At 43.7% G+C, this 18,373-nt stretch overlaps 1 protein-coding gene across 3 annotated transcripts in view; it reads right to left on the bottom strand.

Moving 5' to 3' along the window:
* Positions 1-18,373, bottom strand: part of LOC119172630 (kin of IRRE-like protein 2) — a 65,998-nt gene that overhangs the window by 12,400 nt on the left and 35,225 nt on the right. For 2 of the 3 annotated variants that reach the window (XM_075892653.1, XM_075892654.1), the window contains exons 3-10: positions 18,014-18,124; positions 17,058-17,264; positions 15,388-15,705; positions 11,312-11,566; positions 6,718-7,002; positions 5,669-6,001; positions 4,626-4,751; positions 3,829-3,859 (exon numbers count right to left, since the gene is read on the bottom strand). In XM_075892653.1, the coding sequence (XP_075748768.1) occupies positions 3,829-3,859; positions 4,626-4,751; positions 5,669-6,001; positions 6,718-7,002; positions 11,312-11,566; positions 15,388-15,705; positions 17,058-17,264; positions 18,014-18,124 (1,666 nt within the window). The remainder of the gene's footprint in view (positions 1-3,828; positions 3,860-4,625; positions 4,752-5,668; positions 6,002-6,717; positions 7,003-11,311; positions 11,567-15,387; positions 15,706-17,057; positions 17,265-18,013; positions 18,125-18,373) is intronic. The other variant, XM_075892655.1, reaches the window with a different exon arrangement.

The following is an 18,373-nucleotide window of genomic DNA, read 5'->3' as shown; positions in this document are numbered from 1 at the left end:
CATTAAGAGGCCTGGGGTGCGGCCTCACCGGTAACCACCGCCGGGAACGCACTCCCTCACCAAAGAAGGATTGGCAACCCTGGTGCAGTATCTGGCCACTACCTCCCACATGCATACGTCAAATAACTCACGGCCCTCAGTCCCCAGCAGCTGAAAAGCAACTGACCACGGCGGCGGTCAGATCTGCAACGCAGCTGAGGGTGCTAAGAATCTCTGGATCCGGACAGGCCGCCATTGGAACCTGAACTTGGCAACGTTAAACGCTATAACATTATCTAGTGAGGGAAGTCTTGCTGTACTAATCGAGGAGCTCGAGGGTGTAAAATGGGATATAATAGGGCTCAGTGAGGTTAGGAGGACAGATGAGGCCCATACGGTGCTACAGAATGGGCACGTCCTTTGCTATCGGGGCTTGGCTGACAGAAGAGAACTGGGAGTGGGGTTCCTAATTCACAGAAGCATAGCTGGCAACATAGAGGAATACTATATAAATAATGAAAGGGTGGTAGGTATTGTAATTAAACAGAATAAAAGATACAAGATGAAGGTGGTACAGGCTTACGCGTTTACATCCTGGCATGACGCTTCAGTTGAAAGCTTCTATGAAGACGTGGAATCGGTAATGAGTAAGATAAAAAAACAGTATACTATACTGATGGGAGACTTTGATGCAAAGGTAGGGAAGAAGCAGGCTGGAGACCAGGCAATAGGAAATTATGGCATCGGTACTAGAAACGCCAGAGGAGAGCTACAAGAAGAATTCGCAGAATGCAATTTTTACGGATATTGAATACCTTCTACCGAAAATGAGGAAACCCCAAGTGAACGTGGAGGTGCCCTTATGGCGAAAATAAGAATGAAATAGACTTTATAATGAGTGCACACCAAGGCATCATGCAGGATGCTGAAGTGGTTGGCAAGGTACGATGCAGTGACCATAGGATGGTACGGTCTCGAATTCGCCTAGACTTGAAGAAGAACGACAGAAACTGATACGCAAGAAGCCAATCAATGAGCTAGCACTGAGAAGGAAAGTACAGAAATTCAGAGTCTCGCTTCAAAACAGGTACTCGGCTAAGAGTGAGGAAACCAACCTTAGCGTAGATACAATGAATGATAATCTGACGAGTATCATTACGGAGTGGGCAGTGGAAGTTGGAGGCAGGGTAGTTAAACAGGACACTGGTAAGCTTTCCCAGGAAACAAAGAATCTCATTAAGAAGCATCAAATCTATAAATCTCAATTACAACAGACAAAATAGAACTGGCAGAGCTTTCAAAGTTGATTAATAGGCGTGAGGTATGCGATGTAAGACGGTATAACATGGAGAGAATTGAGTACGTTCTGAAAAACGGAGGAAGCGTCAAAGCAGTGAAGAGGAAACTTGGGATAGCCAAGTAACGGATGTATGCATTAAGGGACAAGGAAGGCAAAATAACTACCAATATGGATAGGATAGTTAAAATAGCGGAGGTGTTTTGCAGAGATCTGTACAGTAGCCAGGACAGCCACGACCATAATATAATAACTACCAGTAACCCAGATGACACCCCACCCGTGATGATAGAAGTCAGAAATGCTTTGGAGAGCATGCAAAGAGGCAAAGCTGCTGGTGAGGATCAGGTAACATCAGATCTGCTGAAATATGGAGGACAGATTGTGTTAGAAAAACTAGCCACCCTGTTTAGGAGGTGTCTCCTGATGGAAAGAGTACCAGAGTCTTGGAATAACGCTAACATCCTCCTAATACATAAGAAAGGAGATTACAACGACTAGAAGAATTACAGGCCGATCAGCTTGCTCTCTGTAGCACACAAGCTATTTACAAAGGTAATTGCTAACAGAGTGAAGAAAACAGAATTCAATCAACCAAAGGAACAAGCAGGATTTCGAACAGGCTACTTAACAATCGACCACATTCATACTATCAATCAGGCAATAGAGAAATGCTCAGAATATAACCAACCACTATACATAGCCTTCATAGATTACGAGAAGGCGTTTGATTCAGTAGAAATATCAGCCGTCATGCAGACACTGCGGAATCAGGGCGTTGATGAAGTATATGTAAACATCCTGGAAGAAATCTACAGGGGATCAACTGCTACCTTAGTGGTTCATAAAGAAAGCAACAGAATACCAATCAAGAAGGGTGTAAGGCAGGGGGACACAATCTCCCCAATGCTATTTATCGCGTGCTTACAGGAGGTTTTCAGGAGCCTAGAATGGGAACAGTTAGGGATAAGAGTTTATGGAGAGTACCTTAGTAACCTGCGCTTTGCCGATGACATTGTATTGCTGAGTAACTCAGGAAACAAATTGCAACTCATGATTACGGAGCTAGACAAGGGGAGCAGAAAGGTGTGTCTTAAAATTTAATCTGCAGAAAACGAAAGCAATGTACAACAACCTCGGAAAAGAGCGGTGCTTCGAGATAGGTAATAGTGCACCTCAAGTTGTAAAAGACTATATCTACTTAGGACAGGTAATAACCGCGGAGCCGAACCACGAGATTGAAGTGACTAGAAGAATAAGAATGGGGTGGAGCACATTTGGCAAGCACTCTCAAATTATGACAGGTAGATTGCCACAATCCCTCAAGAGGAAGGTATATAACAGCTGCATCTTGCCGGTACTTAGCTACAGAGCAGAAACCTGGAGGCTTACAAAGAGGGTTCAGCTTAAATTGGGGAAGACGCAGCGAGCAATGGAAAGAAAAATGGTAGGTGTAACCTTGAAAGACAAGAGAGCAGAGTGGATTGGGGAACAAACGGGGGCTAAGGATATCATAGTTGAAATCAAGAAGAGGAAATGGACATAGACCGGGCATGTAGCGCGTAGACAGGATAATCGCTGGTCATTAAGGGTAACTAACTGGATTCACATAGAAGGCAAGCGGGGGGTTAGGGGGAGACAAAAGGTTAGGTGGACAGATGAGATTAGGAAGTTTGCGGGTATAAATTGGCAGCAGCAAGCACAGGACCGGGTTAACTGGCGGAACATGGGAGAGGCCTTTGTCCTGATGTGGACGTAGTCAGGCTGATGATGATGATGATGATGATAATGATGATGATGATGACACCTTGGTAAATGATGACGATGATGAAGATGAGTAAACTCTAAATAGTGTAAAAAACATTGTGAATATATTTAGCATGGGGCAAGAGGGTTGATAGAACATTCAGGCCAAAAGATGTTTTCCACGCCACCGTTCTTTCGTGTTTGGTACTGTTTCGTAGTTCAACGTCGTCGTTACGCTACGCTGACGCAAGTGACACAAGAAGTAAATATCATCAAATCAATGTAGGATCGAATCAACATACAATCGACATATGTACACTTGTTAGCACACTACGTATATTACGTGTGATTTACCAGCACTTCAACAGTAGTATCTGTGCGTGCGACTATTGTATTCCTGTCTTTCATAGCAGGAGAGGTACATTTTTACATGAACTTAGAACGTTTCTGGGTAGCGTATAATCAGACGAACGTGCTAGCGTTAATTTTCTGATGATGTCTAGAAATAGTCGACTCCAAGCTTGCCTTTCTATTCGTTTAAAATGCATAAACAAAAATGTAACAGCAACACAAAAGTTGATAATTTTCGAGCTTGAAACCACGACCCGAAAAGCCCTCAATAAATGGAAATAAATAACTCAGCTCAGTTATTCCCATTGCGCGATCTATTTCAAGGAAACGGGGTAAGAAGACAACTTTTGTAGTGTTTTCGCGAATTCTAACTGCTTCATTGCTTATTACAGAAAGTGTGCGCGTACAACTTGTTCGGAACAAACATGTGATATAGACTAACTAGTGCAACTTACTTTTGAAGATGGATGGTCTCTTTCATACCTGCTGAATAAAAAAAAACATCGTAAGTTTTTGCATATTTGAACTTTTCAAGCTTTCGTAGAAGAGTATGGCAACGATATCGCAACGTTAGTTAAAGCTTCCTTGCAATCCTTTGTGACGCCTTCAATTACCTAAAGGTTCAGTGCAAAGAACGCATCGGACAATATTGCAAGGCAGCACGCAATGGCTTGGGCAAAATGGCTTGGGTGAAAGCATACCATTATGTTTCCACCCTGTTTCTCCCATTCATGTTACTTCCACCTATTAACCGCTTATCGCTACGTCCCCTGAAAAGTTTCCCAAGAAAAATGTTAGAAATACATAAAAAAAGATTGTGCTTAAATTCATGTCTGCTTACTTTCTATGGGGTATGAGTAGAACGAGAACGTTTGCTAAGAACTGCAACCAGCTCAGCGCGTAATTAAGATAAATCAGCTCCCCCACAATCAAGCAGACTGAGCAGCTCTTAAAGCGAAAAGAAACGAAAAAGGCACCCTTTACTAGCGTACTGAGCTCGCATAAAAAAGAGAAGACTCATTCAGTTTTTTTTTTCCTTGCTCTTTTCAATAGTGAATAAGTTTTAAAATGTTGATTACAACGCTGATTTTTCTCTTCAACCGAACTTTAGGTGTAATTCACACTGCTTCCCCGGAAGTTTATTTTTTACACGTACATAACGAAAAAGAAAACGCAGAAGGAAAAAAATTCAGACGGAAAAAATTATATGATCCTTTATTGTAGAAGAAATGTTGAAGCTTTTCGAACGTACCTTTACGCTTTCGCCTGTGCTTTCGGTACTTTGCGAAGGTGAGGCAGATTATGGCGCAGGCAAGGGCTACAACCACTGTTCCGAGGAAGCCTAAAACGTGGCCTGGCAGGCTGGTTGCGTTGCCATCTGCACATTTATAAAAAGTGGAAGTTTTACAAAGTGATTATACAACCGTCGGCTTGCGTTGTAGCTGCTGCAGCAATATTGTTTCTGTTAGTTTTGTTTCTGTTAGTTTTTTTTTTTCGTGGCTTCTAAAATTTTTCTCTTTTTAATGGCTTTGATGTAGCTCGAAACGCCACATGCACAAGACACATATGGACACTACACCTAGTTTATGCGTGTCCTTTTGAGTCAAAGCTATTTAAGTGGTTCCCCAGCAAGGCAACATTCGAACTTTCGTTGTCGCTTTCGCTTACGTGTCGTGTATACAACGTTGTTTTTAAAGCTATCGCCAAATACCTTTTGCCTCTTTTCGCCAGCAATCGAGATCTTCCAGGAGGTATTTCATCCTGTTTCTACAGTTCTGAAGTCTTTCTCATTATTATTTAATTGCAAGGTGATGGCGAACCATCCGTAAACCTCTGCTAGCTCAGTGACTCAAGCTATTATCTCAAATGGGTTAAATTCTTGTTCTCATTATCAACAATTTCCCAAACGCTCCAAAAAAACAAACACTTTGCTCTCATTAGTTCGTTCGTTCTTCCACTCGTTCGTTCACTTGCTCGCTCTTTCATTCGTTTGTTCGCTCGCTCGCTCGCTCGTTCGTTCGTTCGTTCACTCACTCGTTCATTCGCTCGCTCATTTGCTCACTCGCTCACTCACTACCTCTTTCGTTTATTCGTTTGTTTATTTCAGTGTTCGATACACAACCAAACAGAGAAGACAGTCGGCCATTTGATAGTAAAAACACACTCGTAGGCTCAGTGTTTCAACCAGTGAATACGCAGAGTTACGCCTAATTTTTTTTTCTTTCGTGGGCAGCTTGTGTTTGCAAACATACCTCTGAAACAGCCTATGCATACTATACCGTAAACTTCACTCACCAGTGGTTGCCGCGGGCTCGGAATCGATCAGCAGTCGTCGGCCTGCGGAGAATCGCACCTCCATGACGCCACTACGGCCGTGAGAGTTAGCGGCGTAGACGCGCACGAGATACACCCTTCCCGGCTGTAGTCCAGCGAATTCGAACTCTGGCCATCGGGCAGCAGTCGCATTGGTCAGCGGCAGCAGCAGAGAAGGGGGCGGTGATCTCGCGGAGAGAAGCTCGGCGAAGAAAGTCACCGGCAAACCTCCCGTATGGCCAGAATGGCACCTGACCACAACGCTGTCATGGCTTTTCCTGGCAACGGTGCAGTTTTTAGGATCGCCAGGTGGCGCTGAAAAGCGAAGTAAAAGAAAAAAGTAAATCAGAGCTATGTTGTAGTGGCAGTGGTTGCATTGTATGAAAGTATTCTGAATCTCTCAGCGCATATAGTGGAAGTTTAATGCATCCACATAGGTCAGTTCACATGATTGACATCGCCTGTTTCATTTCATTGTGCACGCATGAGCCGGGGGCAGCCCCTGCTTCAGCTTTGACGATTAAAAGTCTAAATCAATCTGATCCCCTGTCACTGTGCGCCGACGACCGCGGTTATCTTCACTTAAAGCTCATCACGTAGCTTTTATGCTAGATGGTCTGCTAGTAGTTCTGCTTTTTAGAACTTTCCCTTTCACGATGAAAAATGTCTGCGGTGCAGTTTCCTTCTCAACAGGTTTTTTAGGTTTTTTTCGTCTTCTTCTTCTACTTCTATTATTATTATTATTATTATTATTATTATTATTATTATTATTATTATTATTATTATTATTATTATTATTATTATTATTATTATTATTATTATTATTATTATTAAGTTGTTGTTGTTGTTGCAACTGCTGTTTCTGTTGTTATTCTCATTATTCACAGCATCCCGTCCCCTGGATGGCCAATATACTGGCAGAACTTACTAGCTATACGCCTCTGTTTTTATTTTTACACTCTTTTCCATGAGACTGAGAGAAAATATTAATGCTGCTGCTAACAATTGCGCGATCCTGCTTGGCAACCCACCGGGAGGCACGATGCGGAAGACGCAAGGTTCTCGCTGCTTTCCCACGCTGTTTGAAGCCCAGCAGAGGAGCAGGCCGTACTCGAGCTCCCTGCTGGCGACGGCCCGAGCCAGGGCCCGGGTTCCGTTCACCGCTAGGCTGTTGATGCGCCCTGTGCGCTTGGTGGTGTTGGCCAGCCACTCGAAGTGCAGCTCGTCGCTCGGGTTGGCGCGTACTTCGCATGCGACGCGGAGCTCGGGCGACGCCGCGTACTCTTCCGTCTGACTCTCGGCGCACTCGGGAGCAACTGTGCTCGTAAAGGGCACAAAAAAAAGAAAAGGGATAGCGCCATCAAGTAGTGCGTAGAAAACGCACCATGCGTTAAAGCTGTTAACCCTTTGAGACAGCAACTATTAGGATATGTCTGTGCATGTGTCAAATCACTACAACGTTACTTCAAGGTACTCACTATTTAATTGCAACAAAAATAACGAGATAATTGTTGAACCTATGTGTGTCATAGTAACTCGTTCTAATCAAGAAAAAATCTCGCTTTATCCTGAAGCCATTGATACGTACTTTTGGCATATATAGAATGTATTATCAGGCTAGAAACATAGCGCAAATTTACTTTTCGTTATGTCAATTGTGAGCAACAAAAGCTTCTACTTCTCTCATTGCTTGCAGGAAGCGGCACATCGCACGACTCGTCAAACGTGGTAGTGCCTTCAGAAACGTGATCATATGTAGGAGTACACTGCAAAATGAGGTTTTATGAAGACAAATAATCATGAAGAACGTTTAATTCATCTAATGTACGATATATCTTGCTCCTTCTGAGCCTATACTTGATGAGAATAACGAGAACGAGTGGTGTACAAGTGTGTACATAACGTCTGAATGGGTTAAACAAGTTTTTCCCGGCCGTGACATCCGCGATTAGCTCCGACAGTGCGCCGTTGCTTATCGCGAAATCCATGGTCAAGCGGTAAACGTTCTTCTTACTTTGGAAAAGGGTGATAGCATTAGTTTGCAGACATTTTGCTTTATTGTGTGTCTGGATTCAGGCAAGGACGATGTTAAGTCTGCGCGTTTTGATTGCACGTCGCGACAATAAAAACTACGTGTTTGCACAAACATACGACAGACAGTTCTCAGTGCCGTCATCGCTCTCGGTACGGCAGATCTTTCGTCGGCGTTCCCCTTAGCTGACATTAAAGGGGACGTTTGCGTAGCCAGATGCTATCTCATGATGTAGCTGGAAAAGCAGGGCTATCTCTCAAATAATTCGAGCTACGTGGGTCGACTAATGGAACTGCGTCTTGTCTTCTGTCACTTCTTGAAGTTTTGTTCCAACGCTTTGGTTCGAACAAAATTTGTTGATAAACTTGTTGATAAACTCTGTGTCCAGATTTTATCAACAAGTGTCAGGATTTTATCTTATTTGCCATGTGGGGAGAAGAAGGAGGTTAGACCCATGAAGCCGATTTTTCTAGGTTAATAATAATAATAATAATAATAATAATAATAATAATAATAATAATAATAATAATAATAATAATAATAATAATAATAATAATAATAATAATAGGTTCACATGCGCCAGCAAAAGCAGAAGACATGTCGAAAGTGACTGATATATCCCTACAGGCTATATGTGACCGTGGTAGGATCAACTACGCGATAACACGAAAAACTTGAAAATATAGGGGTTAAATAAACTGTGATGTATTGTATTCCGACAATGACGTAATCGACCAGGATAGAAACCGCCGTATAGTAAAAATTTAGGATCAGCTACAGACCTGTAATTGCGTCAGCATCATGCGGCAATAAAATGCAGAGACTAACACGCATCGTATCCATGCAAGAGAACTTACACCACACGAAAATCAAGCGAAATGACTACTCATATTTTGATGTCGCATTTCCCGTTTTCGAGTGCATTAAGCCTAGAGTCCGTGCTGCAGCCTACGTAAACGTGCGATCTCGGTGCTACATATCTAAGTATATCGCTTAGCTACTGCAAGGCACAAATATAGTGAGCTATTATAGAGCATGGTTGTAAGTGCAAAGTTTTCTTTTTATTAATAAACAAGATGCCACAGCAATATGACGTTTTAAACTGATAAGTATTATCCTTTTTCCACTGAATATACATTATGACCATCATGTAATACTTCTTCCACCGGAATATACCACAGCTTGACGTTACCTTAAATGGAGATTTTTTTTCCTTTTATTTATTCATTAAAATAATAACGACCCCTACCGACATGACCAGGTTCAGATATAAAAACAACAAAGATACGGTACGTCCTACATCGATTAGAAACACCATGAAGGTGATGTCCACAAGGAACGAGGAAGAAGCAATGCACATTCGACGTAATTTACTCTTTCTTTGTGAAAAATAAATAAATAAAAATAAACTGGTTTCCACTACGTTCAGTTCGCAGCGAGGGCGCTCTTCTCGGCTCCAATGAACTCTCTCGTAAGAAGGAAAAGGAGATACAGCAGGGGTGGTTTCCCGCCATTTAGGGTCTGCGAGCTTCTTAAACAAAGGAAGCATATCTGCGAGCGTCGAGGCGGGTTCAGTACAGTGTGTCGTCCTTTATGTCGCGTCTTGGAGTCTATCAATCATGCACGGCTTCGAGGATACAGCAATTACTCGCCAAGCCCCTGAACACCCTGGGCGTGTAAAATGACCGCGTTACGCGTCAGCTTATCGGTCGCCCAAGAGATAGCTCTCTCGGGAAATAAACGCTGCAAGGGCTTTTCCTTTTCTTTGTCCTTGTCTAGCGGCAGCTAACCGTGTCCGTCCGGGATGAATTAGTGCTTTCTCGACTCTATGTCCTTCAAACTCTCAGGGAGAGGAGGTGTCCTTGCTGCAAGTAGCGCTTCCCTCCCATGAATTTTCTCTTGGTCTCTTTTTTTTTTATTCAAGTAATCAGACAGTGGTCGTTTCACTTGATTCACCCTTTAATATATACTTATGCGACGTCATTATGGAAACATAGAAAATCAAAGTAATTCATCTATGCGAAGAAATTTTTCAGCCTCTTTTCGAATATTGGGTTTTGTTCGAGGGTTGTTATTGTCGTTGTAATTACCTTCGTTCTGGTTCAGAGTACACGCGCGATGGAGACCCCGCACCACACACCTAGCCATAGTCCCACGTATGGACCACCAAGCCGAACTTGGTGGCCAAGCGAAGCTCGTCTTGACAGTTTTTTTTTTTTTTTGAATGATCAGAAAACATAAATGGCGGATACGTGTACACTATGCACAAGTCCCTGATGTCACCGGGGAAGGAGCGCTGGTGCCTCCCGCTATGATCAACCGCGAAACCACGTTACGCTTTTTACTGGTTCGTTATACGCACAAAACTCTTCAGAAACCAAATTTGAGAAAAGGTCATTTTCATGGCTACTGAATCACATAATGTCAACGCCGATTTGCGTCACGCGCATGGTCACCGCAGAGTTGACCTGTAAGACAAACGTTTTCTCTATTTTGTGCATCGTGATATAAATTAATAAAGTCATGGAACGTCGAATGCACCAAACTAAGCATTTGTGGTTCTACAGTAGCACTGTTAGTTTAGTTGTTAAATGCACCCTACGACAAGGTTAGAGCATAATACGAGTACAATATGGGAATAATACGGACCCATTGGCTACAAACTTGAATGGGTATTGGATGGATACCAAAACCCACGCGTAAAATCGTCTATAAGTGGTACACAGTATGTAAAATGTGTTTGGCTACACCTGGCTGCCATGGCCATCCTGACTAACTGACCAGGAACGATAACTGCGCGGAGAAAAAAGGGAAAATCAAGCCCATACAAGAAATAGAACCTGGATCTGCAGCGTGATAAAAACGTACCCATCCCAGATTTCCCAGAAGAATCAGAGAAAGAGACTTAAGTTAAGCGCTCCAGCAGGCTGAAATGGCACACAACCACTTCAGTGTATGTGGTGACTGGCTCGTGGATGTTTAGAATGTCTACTGACACGCGCAGTTCATTAAGCTAAAAGTTAAAATTAAGTAAATGGACGCTCGGTAATGCGCCATTCGATCGGCTGTAGTGTACAAAATGATAAAGCAAAATGGGTTCTGGCATAGCTTAGACAATCATTGAGAATGAATACTTTCTTTCTTCTTTTTTTCTTTTTTCCCTGCTAACTGTTAGCTGCATCCGTACAAATCGTCTCGAACAGCCAGTAGGCCTTGGCATGAGATATAAAGAACGATTAGCTGGCTTAGTGGTTAGAACTGTAGGCGAGCACATGGACCTCTATTACGGTACGGTGATTGAAACTTAAAAGCCCCTCCCCCCTTCCTTTTTTCCCTTAGGCTATCGGCAATCAGATCTAAGGTTCGTTTGCGCTAGCCAACACCGCCGCAACCTCTTCTCCTTTAACGCTGCATTTCAATGCGAAGGCACTAAGGCGGGTTAGACAATCAATGAAGTTTACGACAGAACACCGCAAAGAACGGGACTGCGATGAGACAAGATGCAGCATTTTGCGCAGTGTTCATTCCCTGTCTCGTCTTTTTTTTCTTTATTTTGCTGCTCTGTCGTATTAGAGGTCGTTATCAAAACTTACACAGCACGGAAAGGCGAATTTGGTTGCTGTATCCTTCACCCAGACGATTCGAGGCCAGACACTCGTACAGTCCAGACTGCGCCCTCGTCACATTCACCAGGTCGACAAACTCATCACGCCACTCCAACAGGCGGCCATCGTGACGCCACCAGATGGCGGTTACGGCGGGGTTGGCGCTCCAGTCACAGCGCATGGTGACGTTGTCACCCTCCCGTGGTCTTCGGTCGGAGGCTGTGAGCGACATTCTTGGCGGATCTGCGCAACAATGCGGTCCACCGTATGTACAGTCTGCGGCGGAATTTTGGTGACCATGAGACGCAATCCAAAATTCCTTATTCCCGCTGCCTCGATAGGCGTCCTTTAATTTAGACTTCTTGCTTGTTCTAAACGCACTAAAAAGGTGCACTGTGCCGTTGAACCAAACACAGCCAAAACGTGCTGAGAAATTTGAAGTTCTCTCGGACATTGTGGCGTCTAAACTTTTTACGCTGACTGTACGAAGTGAAATATTGTTCGCCAGTTAATACTATCACGAGGTCGGGACGTTGACGAAGGCTGTATTCGGTGTGTTCAAGACTAAACTTATTCTTTGGGTGAAATTTTGCCAAGATATTGACAATACGAGGAACTAGCAATTCACGCTCTACACTTATAGTGGCGTATAGGGCGTCGCCAGTTGGTAATCTGTTCATCGGTGCAACGCATCGCCTTCTACACAGAAGCCATCATTTTGTCCAGAATTATCGCAGGTACTCTCGTAATCTTTCGGATGAACTTGACTATTTTTGTCCTGCATGGCAATCTTCATAAATTGACTTCAAACAATCACCAAGCTTCTCAAACCCAGCGGTGCAGTCTGCGTCCTGTGTCGGTAACAGTTTTTTCGAGTGAAACCCGAATACCTGAAAAAAGAAAGAAAAGAACTGCATGGCTATACTACAGTAACTTTCAACGACCTTTATTTGGAACACGTATCACACTTGAGCAATAATAGGGAACAAAAATCGATTCCCATATACAATCGTATAGAGGTCATTGGGGATTGCTTTTGACAAAACCAAATATTTACCTCCGAGACGTTTCGGCTGAGCACAGTCCTTTGAGAAGCACATGGTAAAAGCTCACTACAAGGTGATTTGTGAAATAGTGCGTATCATAACTAAACATAAAAAAAGTTCGCAAAAACAACCTTTCTCATTGTAATGTAAACATAGGCACGCTCCAACCTGATGCAATATATGTTGTGCGTGTGGCGTGGCACGGTAACGCTCCCCAAATTCGGGCGCGTGCTGTGGCGTTAGCTCGGAAGCTTTAGGAAACGAAAACTCGCAGCTGTAGTTCTTGTCAGAGCACCCCTCTCGCCAATTTTGTGAGTGCGGCTGGAAACATATGAACATCGTCCCGAAAAGCCGGCGTTGGGACACTCCTCCAATTCACACGTGCGTTTAATTCAGTACGCAGCACTCATCATTATCATTTTGATCACGTTTTGCTTAAGGTCTCTCAGAACGATCTTGAATATGCCATACCTAAAAGCTCCTGTTTTGAGACCGTGAGGTTAATTTTGTCGAACCAGCTAACCTTCTACCCCAGGGCTCCCTAGCAGCACTCAGACCTTCGGTTTGCAACCAGAGGCTTTACAAGCTATGAAGTTTTGTCCCATTGATAATTAGTAATTGCATTATTTACTCGCTGCAATTATTAGCACTTTCCTACGGTAAGCCGCAAAGAGACTACCCTCAAGAATTGTTTTATTAGGCACTCCATACGGTGACTATGCGATGAAACATCGCCATGCAACAAAAATCTGTACGTTAGCTCTTAAGTATAATAACTAATTGTTTCAAGCTATTGAAACGCTTCTTTCATAGGAAAATTGGATTTGCGTTCTTTAGAGCTAGAGCTCCGTCTTGTGCAAAGGCGAGCAAGATGCCGGTGCACGCCTTGTAATATAATCGAAGTAAAACAATCTTTCTGTTAATTCCTTTACGTTATTGGAAAAAGAATATTGCACCGAAAAGATCTTATTGTGGGCTGTGCCCACAGGGAATAACAATTTGAAGCAACGCAACAGCTGGGATTCTTTCGTTCGCACACGCCATGAGCTACTCATGAACAACACTGCCCTCTATACACTAGTTATCTTTCGTAAGCCTCCTCATACTTTCGACGGTACTTTCTTATCGAAGCACAAAATTAGTTGTTCGATACCAGTAAGTGCACATGCTAGAGTAAAGAAGAAAACAAAGACATCTCGACATCTCCATAAAAGGCTGGCGTCCGGCAACGTTATCTGCTTAATGGTTTCTGCAAATCCACGAGGTATATACGCAAAGCCAACATTGCATAACCGAGGAGCCGTGAAAAGCTTCACTCGTGTAAGCTGGACTGCTCCACTGCGTTTCACCACGAGCGCTTTATATTATATTATCTCGCCGATGTCACAAAGTGCATTGATTTTTTTTAGTTACTTAGTTACGTATAAGTCTAAATACACCAGGAGCACTTCGTACGCAGCTTTGTGAAACTTCATGTACAAAATATATGAATTTTTAGCTTTTGAGCTACCAACTCAGGGTTCTCCTTTTACTATATTCGCTAGCCTAATACAATACCGACGGAACGAATAAAGCAAAGTGCAAGAAAACCGCTTTTTACAAAAATAAATCTTTTTTCTGGCTTTGCATGAATAAAGAGGAGGTGATGGAGGTTGTTGAATGCGGGCGCATTGTAGGCTTGCATCATATACAAGCAATTGTATCTTTCGGGAAGTTCTTAAAATTTTTTTAAATCGTGTAAAATCACAGCGAATACGGATAAACAAAGACGAGCGTATAGAATGGCGGTACTGTATACACAAGCGTATTGAAAGCCATTGTGCTTTCCGCCCCCTTCCACCCCTCACTGACAAAGCACGCTGCAGCTAGTATGCCAGTTACTCATATTAATAGAATATTTTAACCTCCTTTAGAATCTACATGATTAGTCCCGACATCCACCTACTAGATTCACACTGCTCATGCGAAGATGTGATATCACTATCCTCGCGGTAAGCGAAGACTACGCTCGCCGATAATAAACGAAAATTTTTGTTCAATAGTGAAGGTGATCCTCTTTATACCAGCCATGAGAACTGCGATATATAGTTGACTAAGGCAATGATATGTTCATGTAGAGGTAATGGTATGAATTCTGATCCTCGAGGTTTACCATAAGCGTCCTACTACCGAGCTGTATATACAGAAATGAAAACGGTCGTGCGCGCGTTTGGATATGTCGACCCTGTCAGAGTGGCGTCTTTCAGATGCCAATTCTATCGACATATAAAATTAGTTTTGTTCTCTTCATATATCCATATTCTGAAGAGTTGTGCTTCAATAGAATACAGCATTCACGATAGTTGTCGCACGAGAACAGAACGACGACAAAGAGACAACAACGACACGAAGGACACAGGTGCTCGTGTCCTTCGTGTCCTTCTTGTCTCTGTGTCGTCGTTCTGTTCTCGCACTATAACCATCGTCATGTCATACCTACTAGCCCAAGCTGCCACACACCATTCACGCTTGAAGCTGCAAGAACCTGTCGTTATATATGCTGAGCAGCTGAGAAATTTCAGAAACTTTCGTTTGGGCGCGCTTGACCAGCTCCATCGAAGATGTTCTGAATCTTTGTATTTTAGGTATGAAGCGCGAGGTGGAATATGATCAGATATCTCGGCTTACTGAAAGTTTTCTTAGTGCTCATTTTTTCAACATGTTTATATCATAGCACGTTGTTTTCACAAGAAACATGTATAGGCTCAGTTGTAAATATGTACTTTTGTTAAAACTAGTACTTTTATTTCGTAATATTTGCATTATCGTGGTGTTGATTCTCAAACTTTTAATTATACGATACAGTAACTACCTCAAAGTCATAACTAGCAATAAATGGTACTGACATGTTTAATTAACCATCACTGCTGTGCATCTGCTGATTGTAAACAGACTGTTACGAATACTTTGTACCCTTTGTACGGAAGGGCGTTAATGAAATAACTTTTGCGAACGTGCATTGAAAAAAAAAGTACTGACACTGGACGTCGAGCATCAGTGAGTCGCTGATCTCACTGCCGGGCAGGCTCGGATTGTCGGCGCGGCACGTCAGCACGGCACCGTGGTCCTCAGGGCGCACCACGAAGCTGATGGCGCTCAGCGTCGAGCCGGCGTCCTGTGACACCAGCCGGTCGTGCAGCAAACGGTGGCCACCTTTGAACCACGCGACCTGTGCCAGCGGCCGCGCTCCCACGGCGAGACACTGTGCCTCGGCCACTTCGTCGGCCACCAGGGTGAAGTCACCGGACTTGGAGAGGGACAGCGCTGGCAGTGTCACCTTCACCTCGGTCGGCTTTACTGGGAATGGTAAAGTTCCTCACGTGTTTACATTTTGGGTAATTGGAGAGCACTAATTAGTAGCGCAGGATGAGTTCCCATGGCCTTTGGCTACTAAACAAAATTTTTTCCCTCCTGTTCTTATCTCTTTCGCGCTGAACTCACAAAAGTGAAAGTCGAACTGTCAGCCAATTCGGGCTCACATGAAAGTAAATGAGAATGTAAAAAGATTACACCATCTGCCACTGAAGGAAACCATAAGTAGATGCAAAACAGCGGACGCTAACGCTTACACTTGCGGCGCCATTAACACTGGCGATCATCGCGGCGTTGCGCAGGGGAGAAACATGGGCAGGCGCGAAGCACGCACTGATGGACCGGTGTTTCCTACTGGAACATGCCAATCGCTGCTAATGGGCAATGCCAGGCAGAAGACTCTGATCGGACACAGAAACCGACAGTCCACTTTTAGTTAACGCGTACGCAGTGATTTTTTATTGTTTAACAACCCACAGGAAAAATATCCAACGGACACTACTTTGGAGGTCAAGATACAGAGGCTATATATACGGGGTGGCTAGTGGGAGGTTGTGCAGCGCGAGCAGTTGGTTTTCTCAACCAAGAAACTCGCTAGCAGACGCTGCCTTCGTCGGCGTTGCGAGGCGAGAGAGGGGGAGCGTAGGAGAGGTGAGAAAGGGGGAGAGGACGCGCATGCGCATTGGTGGTCTAATAGCCGCAGGGAGAAATGGCTAGAGGAGAGAAAGGGGCAGAAGACGCGAATGTTAAGTAGGGGTGGTCACGCCGCACACCGAATTAAGCTCGACCATGAGACGCTTCACATCTAAAACATCTGGCGTCTGTAATGACTTCATGTGCAGCTCCAGGATGTTAAACTTCGGTGATAAGGGATTGTAATCAAGCCGCTTCCCATGGCCGCGCTTAGCTTTTTAAAAATGTTTACTTTTTCCACCATTACTTCCACTTCTCTTCTTCATTAGTCATTCAACCAGAGTAGCGTATTCAAGCTTTCGGGTAGCTAACCTGGCTTTGTTCTCACCTCAGACTCTGACGCACTGTTTTTGTACAGGGATTGGATATCGACAATTACAAGAAAATAAAAAAAACATACAAATAATGGAACTCATTTCGTCGTCATCAAACATTTCATGCTACCCATCAAGCGGAGGGTGGATGCTGACATGTACGATACGTATGGCACAACATGGAATTGTGACGCAAGCAATGCGAAGGTGCGAAGTTTGTCTCACGCATCAGTTTCATGCTTCTGCCCTGGATGTAGTACACTGCACAAGTAATAAGTCCAGAGGCATCACACTTGAGCATAGTTTAGACTTTTCGTCACCAGAACTCACGGTTCAAGTCAAGCCTGAGGCTGCTCGTCAGTGGTTCCGTGAGGTTTGTGTTAGACGCACTGCACACAACTTCAGCGAGGAGGTCTCGGCGTCGTAGTGGACCCAGCCGCAGCTCGTTGCGAACCACACCCTGGGGTCGCAGCACCGAAAAACTGGTATCCACAAGCTCCCCGTCCCGGAACCAAAGCGCTTCGGGTGGAGGATCACCTGCGTAATGCAAATTGGAAACGTATTGATCGCTTTCTATTTACCATCTTGTGGAATTTAGCGTTAGCAGAACGTGGCATGTTTTTCAAATTTGCGACTCAACTAATTTGTTGCACGACGGCGCAGGCACACTTTCACTCTTGCCTTCTGTTTTATGTTGCCAAGTAGAAAGCCACCTGTGCTTTTATCAACTGATTATACCGACTACTGAATAAACTTTCAGCTTTTCGGTTAAATTCGGTCGTGACTTTAATTGCACTTTACCCCGTGTAGGGTAGCAAACAGGGTGCAATCTGAATAACCTCTATGAATTTTCTTTGCCTATATCTACCTAGTTTTCTTTACTGATTAATCATGAACAATACATAGTATTTCAAATAATTGACCTTATTTCAAATGCCTCAATAAGAATTCTAATAGTGGATCATTTTGGTGTTCATTTGCAACAGGATGTCAGAAATGCACGACGATTTGTGCTGAATAAATAATTCAAAGCCGTCGCGATGAAAGCTCACCCTGTCTACACAAGCCAAGAAGAAGATGGCGCGTAGTTAAAATTAAAAAGATACCAATGATTTCTAGAACTGTCATTATTCCCAAACCGAAAATGCATAAATGGCTGGCTGAATCATACACTTTTTTTTCAATCACGCCTTCTAGCGGATTCTCCTCGTCCCGTTGAGTTTTTGGATTCCCAGCACAACGCCCATAGCCCGTCCAAGCAACTTCGTGGGCGCTGCCCAGCTCACCGCCTTCCACTTCGCAGACAAGCATCACAGTCGCTCCTTCGTTGTATGGTCCCAGCACGTCCACCTGCCTCTGGCCGTGCTCGTCCAACACTATTACGGCTCGCGGAGGCACTGCAAGACAGACGTATAAAGCTTTCTGTAATGTGCCGACAGAAACTTAGAAAAAATTATTTGAGAAAGACGTTTGTTCATCAGAATGGCCCAAAATACGTGAACCAACGAAATACCTAGCGTAATATTTTTTTCTGGCTGCCCTTGAGTATTATCTTCCCACTTCCCGCATAAGCACTGACGTTAACACAGGGCATGTGTACAAAAAACAAACATTGACCCTCGATGCTAAATACAGAAATTCAGGGC

The sequence above is a fragment of the Rhipicephalus microplus genome, chromosome 4 (assembly GCF_043290135.1).
Source record: "Rhipicephalus microplus isolate Deutch F79 chromosome 4, USDA_Rmic, whole genome shotgun sequence".
Taxonomy (NCBI): Eukaryota; Metazoa; Arthropoda; class Arachnida; order Ixodida; family Ixodidae; genus Rhipicephalus; species Rhipicephalus microplus.
The sequence above is the reverse complement of the archived record's forward strand: the minus strand, read 5'-3'. Positions and strand labels throughout refer to the sequence as shown.